This window comes from Panicum hallii, chromosome 7, assembly GCF_002211085.1.
Source record: "Panicum hallii strain FIL2 chromosome 7, PHallii_v3.1, whole genome shotgun sequence".
Lineage (NCBI taxonomy): Eukaryota > Viridiplantae > Streptophyta > Magnoliopsida > Poales > Poaceae > Panicum > Panicum hallii.
Window position 1 is genome coordinate 43,230,298 of NC_038048.1, and position 17,449 is coordinate 43,247,746.

General features: G+C 50.4%; 2 protein-coding genes across 2 annotated transcripts; one reads left to right on the top strand and one right to left on the bottom strand.

Annotated features, from left to right (window-relative positions):
* Positions 1-494: 494 nt before the first annotated feature.
* LOC112900416 (late embryogenesis abundant protein At5g17165-like) lies at positions 495-3,071 on the bottom strand. Its single transcript, XM_025969257.1, has 2 exons — positions 2,823-3,071; positions 495-1,110 (listed from the first exon to the last, which is right to left on the bottom strand). Exons 1-2 carry the CDS (start codon positions 2,909-2,911, stop codon positions 840-842), a joined length of 360 nt encoding a protein of 119 aa, XP_025825042.1. The 5' UTR covers positions 2,912-3,071; the 3' UTR covers positions 495-839.
* An 11,756-nt stretch (positions 3,072-14,827) lies between these two features.
* Positions 14,828-16,389, top strand: LOC112901598 (60S ribosomal protein L12-1). The gene is made up of 2 exons (XM_025970549.1): positions 14,828-15,409; positions 16,117-16,389. The coding sequence occupies exon 1, from the start codon at positions 14,907-14,909 to the stop codon at positions 15,405-15,407; it is 501 nt and encodes a 166-aa protein (XP_025826334.1). The 5' UTR covers positions 14,828-14,906; the 3' UTR covers positions 15,408-15,409; positions 16,117-16,389.
* Positions 16,390-17,449: the final 1,060 nt, after the last annotated feature.

Genomic DNA, 17,449 nt, shown 5'->3' on the forward strand with positions numbered 1-17,449 from the left:
CAACCTTGAATGCCAGTGACAGCGATTTCAAACCAAGACAAAAGATCAGCCGTACACGCACGCATCTGTAAATCTTTGCAGTTGGCAGGTGCGGAGATCACGCAGCCATGCGTTGTAGCACTGATCGGGACACAAGCGTTTCACAGCCACAGGCAGCACCAGCACACACCTGAGTGTTCTTGTTTCAGGCACGAGCATCACGTTAGTACCACTTCGTAATTTAATTATCTGTGCATGGTTGAGTTTGGCGGAACGGACCTATCTAACATACAGAACTGCAGATTAACAGGAGCAGATCAGAAAAAAAAAATTCGTTGAAAGAAACAGTGATAGAAGAATGCCAACAACTTCTATTGGAGTAGGAGTACACAGGTGAGCGATAACAGCGGTATCCTATCACGACAGGTGTATCTGTAAACTGGTCAGCTAACAGCATCTAGTATGATCTTAACTGCTACTAGCAAGCATGAACAGCATCAAAATTCAAAAGACACTAAACATGCACAACCAAGGATCCATGATACTTATACCACTGATAAGTACACAGGTACATCACATCCACAAGCAGGACAGGCACACACCTGCCTGCTCTTATTACAGGCACGAGCACGAGCATCATTTCTCTACAGCCGCTACCGGTCCTGACGCACGCCATGCCTGATCAACTCACTCCACGATAATAAAACCAGTACTTCTATAAGCACAGCCACAGCCACTACTAACCAAGCAGAGTATTACTGCGATAAGCAAGGGAGCCCAGCCGAGCAGGGTGATAGGCGTATCAGCCCCAGACTCTCCCTGCCCTATCAGCAAGCAGTGCGACGGCTGCGCGCGCCGCCTCAGGCGACGGGGGGCGGCTTCTCGACGTCCTCCAGGGGGCGGAACCACACCTTCTGGTCCAGCACCGTGCCCGGACCATTCGCGGCGGCGTCCGGCGCGCCGGCGGCCAGCTGGGCGTCCACCGCGGCCGGGCCGAAGACGCCGGTCTTGGGGTGGGGGCCCCAGTACTTGTCGGGGTTGGCGGCGCCGCCGATCACATCGTCCGGCACGAACGCCGGGCGCACCTGGTCCTCCAGGTTCTTGTCGTACGCCGAGGCGTGCACGGCCCTCCTGCACACACCGATCAATCGATCCGGTCAGAAGGGTGGATGAGCAAACGTGCCTGACGGCCGGAGGTTAGTGATGACAAGAGCGCCGGGATTGAGTGGAAAGTTTGGTTACTGCTACTGCTAGCACTTGATTCATGTTTGGAAGAAATTTTGAAGACCCACGAGGCGTTGCAGGCCGAAACCAGCTAATACAACGGCGCCATCCATAAGATTTCAGCCCATCACTCAATTAGTCAGTTACCAATGGCCGGCCCGTGGCGACGGCGCACGTGATGCGCGGCCCCGCCTCCTCCCGTCCTCCGCGCGTGCACGTGGGCGGGCGGTGAAGAGGACACGCGAGCGAGAGAGGAGAACGGACGCGAGGGGCCGAGGGGGCACGACGGGCGGAGCAGCTCGCTGTTGTGTTCGGTGGGTGCGGATAGGCACAACACATGGACGGACGTACGGACGGGATCCGATCGCGAGTCCCATCCGTACCGCACCACGCCCAGTCACCCCGCACCGTCCGGTGGGCCTGTCACCTAGCGGGCCCCTCGGCAACGGACGGCCCGGTGCAGAACAGCCCACAGCAGATCCGGGCATCCCCGGTGATGATGGGATGGAAAGGGAATCGTACGGGCCGGAAGCGGAAGGGCAGCTGGGTAGGCCCGCCGTCCGCGGAGGCTTCTGGTCCCGGGCCCCACCGCCAGACGGAGACCCACTCCTCCTCACTCTTCTCCCTTCTCCCTCACTCCCCATCCATGGTCAATTGGCCATGGTCTTCTTTTTTTCTTTCTCCAGATAATGATCCATGGTTTTCCTTTGAGTGGAAACCAAGAGAAACCTGAGCAGAGCGGGTGGCGGGTGGAGGGTGGAGCGAGCGACAACTACCGCGCACTAGACCAGAGACACCAGACTCATCACCCATCCATCCGCCACCGAGAACTTTTCTGAAAGCGAAGCGTTGGGGAGAAGCTCGGTGTGCACGTCCGGTGTGAGCGTGACTGTGTCGCCACTGCCTCTCATCCCCTTTGTGTGGGTGCGCCTGGAGCTAGAGCTGGAGTGCATCCAGTCCAGTGTGGGGCTTGGCCTTTTCCTCCCTGGCAGAGGCAGGGTTTTTTGGGCGGATTTGACAGTCTGAAGTGGGCAGGAAAAAATATCTCCGTGGATCTCACATGATTGGGGGGGAGTGCAAGCGTGCAAGGCGATTAAGGTGAGGTGAAGTGCAAGGCTTCCATTCCAGGCACACCCTCTTTCTATTGTCTTCTCAGACAGGTCAGACTTGTAATAACAAGCCTGGCGATGGTCCCGAAGCAGAGGGCAGCCATATCCAGATCGTGTAAGAAAACAATCCTTCTACAATTGCTAGGTTGTATACTTTCTGCAAAAACTTGTTAGGTTGTACTAGCATCTGGGCATCTTTCAGCATACTAAATCAACAAAAAAAACAAGATTATTTGCCGAATCAGTGGTTAATCACGAAGCTAAACGGTCCTACTCCCGTGTCGGAGGAAAAGCTGCAACTGCAAGAGACGCTACCCGAGGCACCCAAAGCAAAGCTTTAAAAAAATGGCCCAAAAGGCAAATCTCTCTGCTGCAGCAACAACATCTTGGACGAACTTAGCAAGAGCAAGCGCCTAGAAAAATACTCCTACGCGGGCAAACGAACAAACAAGAAGGGATCACAGGAGAATCGCAGGCGCGCGTGTGGCTGCTGCCTCTCTGGGCATGTACCTCGGGGAGGCGGCCTTGCCGGCCAGGACGCGGCTGACGAAGCTCCCAGCGATCGCCCGCCCCTTGGAGCTCGCTGCTGCTGCTGCCATGCAAGGAGGGAGGAAGGGGAAGCGCAGGCGAGGAGTCGCCGGACGAGATGGGGGCAGAAGAACTAGAAGTCGAAAGGGAGTGGTGGGTTTCCAATTCCCTGGAGGCCCTCCTTTTATAGCGCCCGGGGCCCGGGGGGGCCTGCGGGCGCCGAGCACGCCGGTGGCGCCACACCACCGTGCAGGCCTGGCCTGCTGGCTGCTACTGCTACTCTAATACTCCTGCATAAACAAAAAGGAAACGGAACGGAGTTACGGCGGTGGGGGAGAGCGAGAGCCGCAGTGACGGCGACCGTTGGCGGTCACCGCGATGGGGACGGCAACCTGCGCGTCGGGGGCGTACCTACCAACGGCCAGCGGCGTCGCTGTCCGGACGGAGACTGGCACGGTGGCACCTTGTGCTTGGGGCCTGCATCAACGCTGGGCCGTCCGATCGGGGGGTTAACGTCAAACTGTAAACGTATATGATGACAGTGTGTTGCTGCTCCTGCTAGTACTGGTGCTAGTGTTACGTGGTCTGTTTACTTTTTGCCCCCTGGCAATGGCGCTTTCGGTGTTACATTTTTCTGATGGCAGGTGTGTGTAGAAAATTACCAACTCGGCTATTCCCGGTCCTGCAGTCCGGATGGCACACGTAACGCAGCGTTGTTTGTCTAACAATGGGTTATTTTAACGGATCGTGCTATTCAATTCGTGATAGGGAAATGGACGGTGGATTGTTTTGACCAGGTGGCTGGGGGAGTTACTGCAGCAACTCTTCACATGAGGGTGGAAATTTCGATCGGCAATGGTAAAAATGCCTGCCTTTTCTTATCAACCTTCTTCAGCTAATGATGCCGTGCTATCTTCTTACGATACAGTGTGAGACAACGGAGTTCCCTTTGTTTTGTTGGTGAAATCTGGGGGCTGGAAGATCAGGTGTGCTAAAATGCCAGCGCACAGACCCTTTTCGCACCGTCTCCATCTCATCGACAGTGCCTACCTGGTGGGGGCGGTAGCAGTACTAGTGACTGTACCCGGGCCGGCTAGTTTGGCTTGGGGCATCACCGCATCAGAATATGCCGCCCTGAGATGCTGTGCTGACCAACCATCTTCCCCGCCCCACGTCAGCCCGCACGTGCCGTGCTCGTGCGCGCCAGGGGGCGGACGCCACGGATCAGGTGGACACCAAATCACGGATTAGGTGACTGATTATTCTACTAGAGATGATTGCCATTCTTCTGAGTTCAAGGACTGCAGATTTCCTATATCGATCAAAAATGGACTGCCGGTTTCCAGGCACCTCCTCTCTGTTCTTCTCTTCCGTTGACACTCCACGGATCAAAATCTTTTCCCTTTTTTTTTCTTTTGATTGACAGGCGAGCTCAGAATATTTGTGCAATGTGACCAGCCTTGAATCTTGACTGGGTTATTCAGCATTCTAGATGGGTTGAGGGAGATGCCGGAACGGCAAAGAAAGCGTCTGCTGCAGCCCGGCTGCTCCGGGTTCTCCTGCCGGCGGGCGACGTCAGCCAGGGCTATCCGCAGCGGCCGTTCCGGCAACGTCCTCCCATGTCCCATGCCATGTATGCTATCCGCTGGTTACGCACCGTACCGGAACAAGTCACTGAAGCAGGCGCAGCTGCAGGCTGCAGCCGTCCCTCGTCGCGGCGCGCCCGGCCACGCCCCCATAGACCACACACGGCGCCGGCAGGTGCGGCCGCGTCGCGAGGCCTCTTCTCGCGTGCGTCATCCGTGCCGTTGCGGCCTTGCGGGCATGGCACCGTGCCGCTTTGGCTGTTGGGTCGCGCAGGCGCTCGACGCGTCGCGCTCCGGCGGGTGGCATGGGATGGGATGGCGCCACCCTCGAGTGCCCGGGTGCGCCGGGGTGAGTATATTTCTTGCAATTTAGTATTTTCTTAAACAAATATATATTTGGATCTCGGCGGAAAGATTTGCAGATTTGGACCTCCGATAAGGCGCCAAAAGTCATGGCGCCGTGGGTAAACTTGACGGTACCGTCACTTTTGACGCCGTAAATTTGCATATGGATGCAAGCATGGCAGAGGGGTAAGTATATGGCGCCAAAGGTAACGGCGCCGTGCTGTACAGACACGGCGTCAAACCTCACAGCGCCGTGCTTTCCAGCCCCGACCTGTCAGACCCGGAACTACGGGATTGCGTACATAACGTAGTTCATATAGAATTAGGGGATAGAACATATCATATACCTTATCTATATTATAATCTACTCGCATGTGAAATAGGACTAGCCGATACAGAAGGAAGCTACTCAAGTTGTACTCGAGTACGGTTCCTAGGTCAATGTCGAACTAGGATTCATGTAACCCTGTCCTCCCGGATATATAAGGCGGGCAGGGACCCCTTAAAATATCAATCAACACCCAAGGCAATACAAACCACCAAACAGGACGTAGGGTATTACACACATCGCGGCCCGAACCTGTCTAAACCTTGTGTTGCTTGCACCTTCGAGTTCTTGATCTCGGCGTCACCCTACCTAAAACTTACCACCTCGGGTATACCCCTCAGTGGGCAGGCGGTAAAACACTGACAGCTGGCGCGACAGATAGGGGGCGCGCATCGAAGATCCACTGGCGAACTCGATGGCAGCGTTCAAGTTCACCAGTGTTGTGCCCCCTCAGGGCACGACGTTCGTTTTCGGCTTATAGGTTTTGAAAGATATCTAGGCCCCTTAGTGGATTTTGGTGGAAGATGACAAAGCACATGTATATCTAATCATGTTGTCGAGCATGTGTGCAGGGTCTAAGAATGATGAAGCAAAGCGTATTAAAAAACATGACCCCTCAAAAAGGAAAATAAAAAGCGGTGTTTCAAATTTACTTGAAGAATTAGATTTTATTTTGAAATTGAGTATAGGAACACCGTACTGTCAAGAGGGACTTTAATCCACAGGTGTTGATGTGGTAGTTGTGCTCAAGAGAACCTACAAAAGCTATGAGAATCAAACCTACCACTAAAAAATAGCCTTCTTGTGAAAATCCATGTTTATCCGGAATGTCCGGTACAATGTCCGGAATATCCGGATATTATGATCCGGAGTATCCGGACAGTAGCCCGGAATCTCTGGGTAACTGTTACTCATCTGAAGTTTCTCTAGGACCGGAGTCTCCAGACCCCTATGTCCGGAGTATCCGGAAATATACCCGGAGTATCCGGGTATCCTTCTCCCAACGGCTAGTTTCTGTGAGAGGGGGTATAAATACCCCCCATACCCCTTCATTTACCTCTCTCTTGTTCATTTTCGAAACAGAACAAGCCAGCAAGCAAAAGGAGAGCTCTCTCACTTCCCCTCTTCCATTCTTGAGTGATTTTCTTAGGGGAATCAAGTGAGATAGTTGCAAGAGCAAAGATTCGTGCTAGCAAGCTTCCATTCCATCTCTTAAGCACAAAACCCTTAGCCGGTGGATTCAAGTTCATTACTCTTGGAGTTTCAAGCTCCTTGACGGCTAGGCATCGCGTGTGAGTGTTCAAGTAAGTTGTGAGCACCACAAGAAGTTTGTAATCTTCATTCCTCGTGGAGGAACTCACAGTAAGTATCCTCGGTTTTGAGCGTTGGTCTCACCCTTGGAAGAGGAGTATAGGAGTTCTTGAGCACCGTCTCTTGAATCCTTCCTCAACGGAGACGTAGCTCCTTTGTGAGTGAACTTCGGGAAACAAATTCTATCTCCTTCTTGTGCTTCTTACTAGTTTTATTATATATTTTCTTATGAGACTAGTCTTCTGGGGTTTAAAGTCGATCTACATTTATATTAGTCACTAGAGCAAGACAACTGTTTAGAAACACTGCTAAGGTACCACTAGCTTGACTAAATTTACTCGATTTAAATTGCAGCATCAATATCTTGTTAGTGCAAACATTGTTTCATACCCGAAATCTCTGGACCATATTTCCGGAAACTCCGGACACAAAACCCGAAGTATCCGGACATATATCCGGAGTATCCGGATATCTGTGTTACTGATATTGTCTAAAGTGTTTTAAGTTTCAGATTTGCCTATTCACCCCCTCTAGGAATATTGAGATCCTTTCAGGTTTGCGTCGCAGATGGTGCGGGCAATTTTCGTCGATTCATCATCGACATGAAGCCAAAAACTCTCGCGGCAAGTTTTCATAGCGACCTCGACGAGTTCGTCGATAATCTCGACGACTTGTCAACCCATGGCTCCGCTACGAGGACCGAGGAGGAGTCTGTTTATGACGCGACTCCGTCCAGCGCTGCAACAACCTTGCTCGGGTTGGACTCGTTCCAATCTGAGGACTTGCGTAGCCGATCACGATTTGGTCTACGCAATTCGGCCACTGAACCTCAGGAGGCAACAATTCCGACTCCCTCTCCGCATTGGAAAAGGACTTGGACTATTTACTCCGAATCGGAAAGCCTAAAGCCACCGCACGTCGGGGGGCTGCGGGTTATCTTGGTGACAACGGTCTGATGATCACCTCCACTCCAGAGGGCCGTTTCGTGCATTGGAAGGGCATGAAACTCTCCGATCTACTCGAGGATGAAGACCAACTTGTGGAACACCTTAAGCCCTTGCCTTTTCAGGAGGGTAGGCCATTAGCCACCGTAGCAGAGGAGTCAACCGAGCTAGTCGAAGCGAGCTCTGATGAGCTCATATCACGCCAGGTGCTGATGGTGGAGTGTAGGATCGAGATGGCGGACTAGAGGGGGGTGAATAGTCCTTTCTAAAACTAATTGCGCCGGCTAACCGAAACTTATGCGGAATTGAAACTATTCGCTTAGCCAAGATTTCACCCCTCTAACTATGACTTTAAGACACTTCCAAAAAAATCCTACACAAAGCAAATGGAGTGCCAAGCTAGTAAGAGCTCTCCTAACAATTCTAATGCCAAGCCACACAAGTCTAAGCACTAGTACTTTACAAACAAGGGGAGCTCCTACACAATTCTAATGGGCAATAGCACAAAGCCAAACCTAAGCTCACTAGATGCTCAAGGACAAGGATACACAATACAAACTCAAGAGCAAGGGCTTCGCGGGTCCCGCGGGGTGAGCACAATACCCCTCACAATCTCTTCTCCGGAGCACCACACAATCTTCTTGCGGGCTTCAACGGAGCCTCTTCCCACCAAGCCGTCTAGGAGGTGGCAACCTCCAAGAGTAACAAGCACACCGGCTTGAAACACGATCACCTAGTGCCACTCGATGCAATCTCTCAAAGCAATCGCACTAGAATCGCTCTCTCACTCAATTGGATGATCACTATCAAGTTAGAGTGAGTAGAGGGCTCTCAAGCACTCTCACACATGGACACCAAGTCCCCAAGGTGCTCAGCCCCCTCAAATGGCCGGCCACACCCTCTATTTATAGAGGGAGGCCCTAAACTAGCCGTTACACTCAAATCCCGTGAAAACAGAGATTTCGCGGACCGTCCGCCTCACAGAAACCGGACCATCCGCCATTCAAAACCAACGGATAGAATTGCAATTATTATATGTCAGAGTCGACCGTTAGAGCCCCGGGCGGACTGTCTGCACCCCTGGAGTGGACTGTCCGCGGTTCAAAACTTCGAACCAACCGATTTGCAAACGTCTCTGACTAAATCTGGAAGTGACCGCAGATCAAAAAGTGAGCACACACAGAAACCGTAGTGTTTCTGTCCCAGAATTTTCAGTAGGAGGCGGACCGTCCGCCCCCAAGGACCGGACGGTCCACAGTTCATTTTGGACACTCAAGATAGAACTACCAATATTCTGCGCCCGTTTCAGCTTTTAAGGGCGGACCGTCCGCCCCCATGGACCGGACGGTCCGCAGTTCATTTTGGACCACCAACAGAGCCAAAAACGGCTCTGTTAGAGCTCATCCAGGATAACGGCGGACCGTCCGCCCCCCATGGGCGGACCGTCCGCAGGTCTATTTCCAGCAGAAATGTACCTCGGTAAAACGGCCATAACACTTAGCTCCGATGTCCAAATTAGGTGATCTTGGATTCTATGGAAAGCTAATTCAGAGGGCTACACAACCCAACTGAATACTTGGTCCAAAACACAATGGATCAAAGCAGTATTCCACTCCAAGAGACAACCTAATTTTCGAAGAAAACCGAAAAACCTTTCTTGCTTCACAAAGTTGATCAACATCAACTCCAACTCTTTCTCCTTTGCAAATGTGCCAACACCACCACGTGAACAACACCATGTGCATGTGTGTTAGCATTTCACAATCATTTTCAAAGGATTTTCACTTGATCTCACCCCGCCACTCGATCCTAGCAACATCGCAATGTTAGATCGCTCAAGTGGCACTAGATGACCGATATGCAAACAAGTTTGCCCCTCTTGATAGTACGGCCATCTATCCTAAATCCGGTCATGCACTTCTCTACACAACTTTTTACCGGTGAAATGAAATGCCCTACAAGTCATACCTTTGCCTTGCGTATTTCATTTCATTTTCCCAAATGTTGATGCCACACAAGCACCAAATTCCATCAAGCCTTTTGATCATCTTCATAAGTCAACACTTGGCTTGATCTTTCTTGAATGATATGATCCACTCCATATCATCACATGACCTCTTTGGTCCATCGATCTTGACCTTGCTCGCTCTTCACCGTTGCCTCGGTCCATCGGCGCCAAATCTTGCCCAAGCTTCACCGCCTCGCGGTCCCTCGCTTCAAAGACTTGACTTGCCCTTCTCCATTGCAACTGGTCCATCAAGCCAAGCTTTGTCTTGATCTTCTCCATTTTGGTCACATAACTCCATGTTATGTCTCATATGCAATGACCTCCTCGATCACACTATATGAGCATAGCATCAACCCTTAGGCATTTCTCCTCCATGGCACATGTTGCTCATACTAGTGTCTTTGTGTGGACTAATCTCCTATGTATCTCAACATAAACACCTATTAGTCCACCTAAGTTGTCACTCAATTACCAAAACCAAACAAGGGCCTTTCACGGAGGAGGGCGAGGATGATGGCATCGCACCCAACGACGCAGATGACATGATATCCAAAGATGAGGCCACAACCAACACCAGCGACGTAAACGACGCCGATCGTGAGGCACGAAGGGCCAGGAACAGAGCCCGCGCAATCCGGCGAAGGAGGGTCAACGAGCGCATGCGATCTATGCATTGTGAGCTAGACGCCGAATTCGCCGCCGTGAGTGAGCGGGGCTTTAGAACTCCCGTGGCCAACATCCTATTTTTAAGGTAAATTTAAACACCTTGCTGATCTATTAAAAAAACAAATAGCATATTGTTGTACTCAAGCATCTACGTACTCAATGGTGTAGTTGTTGGTCAAATTTTTTACTTAATTTTTTTTATTGTACTCCAAAATCAGCCTTGTTAGTAGATATCCCAGTCTTAGAAATTTTCTAAATCTTTAGGAAGTTGGAATATGTCCAGGTAATATTTAATTATTCTAAAATTGGTTCCTTTTCAAACTTTGTACTTTGCACTTTATTTTTCGTGTTGATCTAAGGTTTACTTTTTTCCAAAGATTTTGTTATTCAACGGTGCTAATCAAGTAATTTTATTATTTCATGTGATATTTCACATTCAATTGAGTTGTTCTGCTGTTGGAAATTTATGATGTGTTTACGCGTTGTAGGTGCCTTCTCGTCATGCATAATGAAGTATTTTATAGAGTGCATGAAAATAAGAGCAGTTACATTAGCCATCCCCGACTTGGAAATGCATTCAAATTACATGACTGAGAGGTTATGGTTTTTACGCTACTTGACGCATAGACTACGCTACATCATGCAACATGGTGAAACCATAAACCTTTAAATTAAACAATCTAATACAAACTAAACAGTGGCATGTATGGCAACTTATTGTGTGAACATATGCCGCCGCTCTAAACCTAGCACGTCTTAGGTAATTGAAATAGCCGGGGGTACAACCTAACTGGATTGTCTAGTAGTACTGGCTCTAAGAGTACTGTGATGGTCCAGCTCCGTCATAGCCTCCATCTCCACCAGAGCACTGGGAGGGTCCTTCCCCTCCACCCGCGGAAGGTGGAGACGGAGACGGTTGATTCTTCTTCATATGGTACGGGCACTTGCACCAAATATTAGGGTAGAGAGGGTCTGGTAGGAGGCTAGTAATCCATGGGTGTGGTACAGCTGCTTTGAGATCGTCTTCAAGGCCCTCCACCTTCTTCTCCAGATCTTTGATCTTGAACTTCAAGTACTGGATGTACTCCTATGTGTGGTAGAAATTATTGGGATCCACCCATCTTGGGTAGTGGTAGTTCCCTTTGTCATAGTAGTACTATAAATGGTTCATTGGTTAGCATATCTAGATACATAGGGAGAATGATGTAAAGGAGGAACAATACTCACCTCACCAATCAGACACCTGAAGAACCGTCACCCTACATCACCATACATGTCATACACCCGCACGACGTGAAGCTTGTTGTGGTGGCACTTGGGCTAGACATCCCTATGGTTATCGTAAGGCCTTATCTCCTCATCGTCAACAAACTCATGGCGATGGCTAAGAGGAAATTGGGGCACAGGTGACTCATACTCATCGGGCCCAAATGTCCCTAGCCAAGTGATGGTAGGTTCTGGACGCGGTGCTCCTCCCTCCCTCCTCCCACACCCTCTCCCTCCTGGTGCGACCATTGTTCAGCTAGTGTTGTTGTGTGTTGCCGGGAGGAGGCCAATTTATAGATAAAGTTGGCATGGTCTACGCAGGAAACAACCAAATATCTGGGTCATGCATTAGTGACCTCCGCGTGCCTGGCAGCTGAGTCTTGAGGATTGTCATGGACAAACCACATCGGTCTAAAAAGGCTATGTGAACTATGCCTGAGGCATAGAGTTGTCACGTCTTGCTAAAAAGTCTATAAGTAGCTCAGAGTCCTTTGAAAATGCTATGTGAATTAAGGCTGAGGCATAGTGTTGTCACGTCTTGCTGAAAAATCTATAAGTAGCTCAGAGTCATTTGACAAGGCTACGGACGCTAGGTAGGTGTACTATGACCTATCATCATTTTGACAAATCTATAATAAAGCAGTTACGATCCATAAATTCCCGACTTCCATTACAAAATACAAATGTTGGTTAGGTAATGATAAGGTAGTAGCATCCCATGGCATCTCTACTACTACGGTACATGACGCATAAGACCTTTGCCCATAGCGGTAAACTTAAACAATGAAGTGCAGTGGCATGTGCAACACGGTAGCCTCGTGTTGGAACTACACCTAACATGCCTTAGGGAATCTAAAATTCCGGGATTACATGGTGATGCTTCACTGAGTGCACGGGGATATTTCCCCTTCCTAATAGCATCAGGTTCTGCTTCCTTCGCATGGTGTGCCCTCTCTCATGGTGTGCCCTCTCTCGCTTCCTCCCCCTATCTTCCCATTCCTCCATCTCCTGACGGTCCACTTCCTCCATCCTTCTCCGGATTTCTTCTTGATCTTTCTTGCGCTTCTCCTCTTTCTATTCCTCGTACAACATTTGCTGCCACCTTTTCCTAGCTCACCTTTCTTTGCGTTCAACATGGTCCTTAGCAAACTGCGACTGCTCGGTGTCCAACCACTGCACGAAATCACATAGAGGTGGTGGAGTCTTTGTCCCACCCCAAGTTAGAAGTCAGTGCCAAATCCATAAGTATGAACCGAAGTGTTCATGTAATACCTTAGGTCTATCCTTGCCGTGATGCTTCGGCAGGTCGTACTTGTAGTTCTCGCACATGAAAACCTCATGCCGAAGTCATCACCCAAAACCTTGGACTCCATGAGCTTGCGGAGGAGTGTTTCATGTAATACCTCAGTTCTATCCTTGCCGTGATGCTTCGACGGGTTGTACTCGTAGTTCTCGCACATGAAAACCTCATGCCGAAGTCATCACCCAAAACCTTGGACTCCATGAGCTTGCGGAGGAGTGTTTCATGTAATACCTCAGTTCTATCCTTGCCGTGATGCTTCGACGGGTCGTACTCGTAGTTCTCGCACATGAAAACCTCATGCCAAAGTCATCACCCAAAACCTTAGACTCCATGAACTTGCATAAGGAACCGCAGAAGCACATTGGCACCTGGATTCCTTGAGCACTATTGCTCTCACCTTGTTCCTACACGTGGATCCGGGCTTTACCTGGCCGGATTTGGCCCCAAATCGCGGGATCTAGGAGGGGGGAGGTGAGGAAGAGAGAGAGGGCACCGAGAAGCTCCCTCTGTTCTTTCCAACAGAGGAGCGGTCACGGGGTGGGGGGAGGAGGGGCACGGCCACGGGGGTGAAGTCCGGGGGCACGACACCACGGACCATGGCGCCGTAGGTTCATGGCACGACGCTATAACTTTTGGCCATGTTAGCATCCCACGTGTAATTACACGGAGCCAAAAACAAGGCGCCGTAACCTTGACCTACGGCGCCGTGATATTTGGCGCTGTGTCTAGGGTCTAGTTTTGAGAATCTTTTCTTCCAGGATCCAGATGTAAAAAAATTTCTAAAAAAGGACTAAATTGTAAAAAATTTACCTAGGGTGATGGGCTCGAGTGGTGAGAGAGCCGAGAGCGGAACCAGATGCGGCTTGTACGAGGTGCGCCCCGGCCACCCGGCTGGGTCTGGGTGGGTGGGTCGGCGAGTGGCTGGCTTAACTCGGAGGGTAGAAAGGCACAACTGGCTATTGCGATGAGGGAATCTCGCTGTCCGGCCGCGGTCACGGGCCGATACGATCGTAAAAACCAATCACACTGGTGCCGTAGGTGTTCCCGAATCTGGTGGTTCACGGACCGAATCGCCAAAAATCTAGTACCAGAATTGCTGAACAACTGTACGCATGGATTGCGGGCGCAACTTTAGAAGACAAAGGGAATGAGGTGCTGTGGTCTGTGGTTGTGGAGCCGTGCAGTTTGCACATCGGCTAGAGAAAAACGATGACCCGCATTGTACAGTACGTTGAGACACGGCTCATTACCCCCAGGAAAAGGGAAAAATGGATGAGGACATGAGGTCTGCAGGAGAGGAAAAAAATATACTCTCCATATCCGTACGCTTTATGCCATGCTTTCCCAACGCCCGACGGCATTTCGCGCGACGTGATTCCTCCGCTGGAATTTCTTTCTGTTCCGGCGCACTTGTTCGACAAACCACTTGCGCAGGCCGTGCCGTGCCACGGCGATGCACGACGTCACGGGCACGACTCAACTCGGGAGTCGGGACGCTTCGAGCCCCTTTCCACGCGCTGTTGGAGGCGCGAGTACAGGTACTAGATGTTGATACCTCCTCCAGCACGATGCGTGGTGGCCGAGCCTCCGGAACGAGGATAAGATAAGCACCCGGCCATGCACGACACGACTTGTCACCTTCGCCGGTCGTGAACGTAGTCTTTCGTCTACGCTTTGAATCGCACACAGCGAGGAAAATGACCCGGCGGCGCTTGAATTTTGGACGCAGCCCGCTTTGGCCACCGCGCGGAGCACGCGGGGCGTCAAGGAGCGTGGTCTGCGCCGGCCACGACCGACGTGTCGAGACGGTGATCCGGTCGTGTGAGATTTCACTTGGGGAGGTCTCAGGTCGGCACACGTTTCAACCATTCGATCTCCTTGATGTGGATGTGCCATTTTTATTTGATGAGACTTTGAAAGGGTTTGGATGTCCTTTTTGTTGTTGACACGGTGCACTGTCGTTCTCTCCTCTCGGATCCAAACTTCTCGTGGCCCAATCGTTGCTCGCACAGTCGCCCCTGGACTTGTTCACGCGGGCCGCAGCAGTGGAGCACCAGTTCGATCGAAAAGATACAGCCCAATCAGTGCTAGGCCATAATCAACTCCAGGGCCCAATGCTTAAAGCAAAAAAGATCCCACAGCTGGGCCTCCGAAGTGCCCGAAAGGCCCAAAACCATCACACGCCACCGCGAAGCGAAACTGAGCAGCTATATAACGCTGCCGCGTCGAAACCCTAAGCCGCCGCCATTCCTCAGGCTCACAAACCCTACCCGCACCCGCCGCCGCCCGCACCCCAGCAAGCAGCAGCCATGCCGCCCAAGTTGGACCCCTCTCAGGTGGTGGAGGTGTTCGTCCGCGTGACGGGCGGCGAGGTCGGCGCGGCGTCGTCGCTGGCCCCCAAGATCGGCCCGCTCGGACTCTCCCCGAAGAAGATCGGTGAGGACATCGCCAAGGAGACCGCCAAGGACTGGAAGGGCCTCCGCGTCACCGTGAAACTCACCGTTCAGAATCGCCAGGCCAAGGTCTCCGTCGTGCCCTCCGCCGCGGCGCTCGTCATCAAGGCCCTAAAGGAGCCCGAGAGGGACAGGAAGAAGGTCAAGAACATCAAGCACAGCGGCAACATTAGCCTTGACGACGTCATCGAGATCGCCAGGACCATGAGGCCCAGGTCCATGGCCAAGGAGTTGGCCGGGACCGTCAAGGAGATCCTCGGGACCTGCGTCAGCGTCGGCTGCACCGTCGACGGCAAGGACCCCAAGGATCTGCAGCAGGAGATCGACGATGGGGAGGTCGAAATCCCCTCCGCGTAAAGGTAAAATACGTCAGCTCTTCTTACATTCATTGTTTGGCGCGATCACTAGAACTTACATGAAACCAATGCTAGTGTTATTGTGTACTTTGGCTCTAGGACTTGTTTCAGTAAGCCGCACGAAAGCCAAAATGTCTGCTTATTCTGTAGTATTACTTTGGGATTATCAAAGTTGGAAACTTTAGAGTGGACACATTGGTTCTTGTAGTGATGCATAATTGTCTATCTCGGTATGCTGTTGGTTCAATAATTTGTACTTTGAATCTTGGCTTGTGACTTTTGAGAAGTTCAAATGTTCATTCTAGTTCAATTATCTGTAACCTGTCTTTTGGGAAGTTTATCTGTACGCATCTGTTATGATGAACAGTGTAATGAAATGATGTGTTTCACGGCTTCTATGTTCGTGGGGACATATATATACACGAATTCACCATGTTTTTTCATCACTGTTATTCATTTCTGTGTCCTGATTGATTCTTCTCCAAATCGTTGACCTGCTTGTATGGCATATGAATCGTTGAATTATTTCCAGGCCTTACTTTTTTTTGGCAACAATATTTTGATAGAATTGTCACATATTGCCTATGTTCCATGACAGACTACATTTGATAGTTGACTGACAGATCGTTACTAGTGATGTTCCTTTTCTTCTTGTGTTATGAAGTAATCCTCTACGCACATATCAACTAATTCATTTGTTCTCTATGCAGGCTAGACATCTAAGGAGATTATCATCAGGTGCTACAGGAGTGTTCTGTTCCGTCTGCTGTTTATGTACCTCACCAAACAATGTGGCAGCGCCTATTTTTGTCTTGGTTTAGTAGTTATGCTGTGAGAGACCCCAATGTTACTACTGCATCCATTTGGAGTCTGGAATGGAGTTTTAAGCACTTGCTCATCTTAATCTCTATACCACCTGTCAGGTGGAAGTTCCATATACCTTTTTATTCCCTTGATTTGAGTGGTCCTGTTGCCTGCTTTCATTTTTCTGGTCAATACTGTGTGCAACAATTGTGACAGCGCAGAACACGCTGATCCCTGAAGCGTTGCCCGTCTGCTGTGCTTCTCTACTCTTATACCAAATCTTCTCACGGCGATATTCGACTTCTGTTTGTCAAAATCATTCTTGCCCACTGGACGGTTTGGTGATGTTTCTTGCACATCTTTCTGGAGCTTAAAGCTAGTAATGTACTAATGTGTTTCAGCTCAAAGGCTTCCACAACTCGATTCTGCAGCAACCGAGTCCGCTGTTCTGTGTGATGTACCGGTGATACGTGCTGGTAGATGCAAGGGGCTCTCAAACCTACTTCATATTCCGTTGTAAAACTGTGAAAAATTTTGAGCCTAGATCATGGCAGCACAGCTCTCAGCTGGAGAGACCTTCGCAAACCCGCTCTGGTTGCTGCCCGCGGCCTGCATGGAGCTAGAATGGAAGCATCATGCTCATGCCTGCATGCAGGATTACTTGCATGTTTGCGCATGTCTGAATGAAGCAAGTCGAAGTACTTGTCATTCCCGTCGCTATGTACCATGAGCTCGTGTTTCGTTGTTGTTTACAGAAAATTAAGAGAGGTGGGTGCAGCTTGCGTTCCAACTTGTTGTGATCTCCTGCAGTGTTGGATTGTCGTGTTCTGATCTCGGTCTAAGGATAGACGTCATGCCCTTAGGCTTTAGTCGCTTCAAAGCCAGAGTCCAATTCAGAATCTGTCAAAGCCTGAAAGTCCTGTTCAGTGTAACCGTAAATGCAGAATCAATGGTGCAGCCTAAACGTAAATGCATTCTGATCGGTTTGAGAAACACAAATATGAAACAAGTGGTAAATTACCTATGGAGAAGCAGCATGCGTCATCGTGAACAAACATCCTGGGAATTGCAGGACTGTAAGTGCAGTCTACAGTGAAGGAAGCGAATGCAAATTGTGCAAAAGTGGCGCGGCATGCAGTTGTGAATTGTGATGCCGGCCACCAGGGCTTGAACCATGTGTTGCGCAAAATAATCCCGTGAAGGCTCAAGCGAACCGGACGCTGCAGCCACCAATTCGAA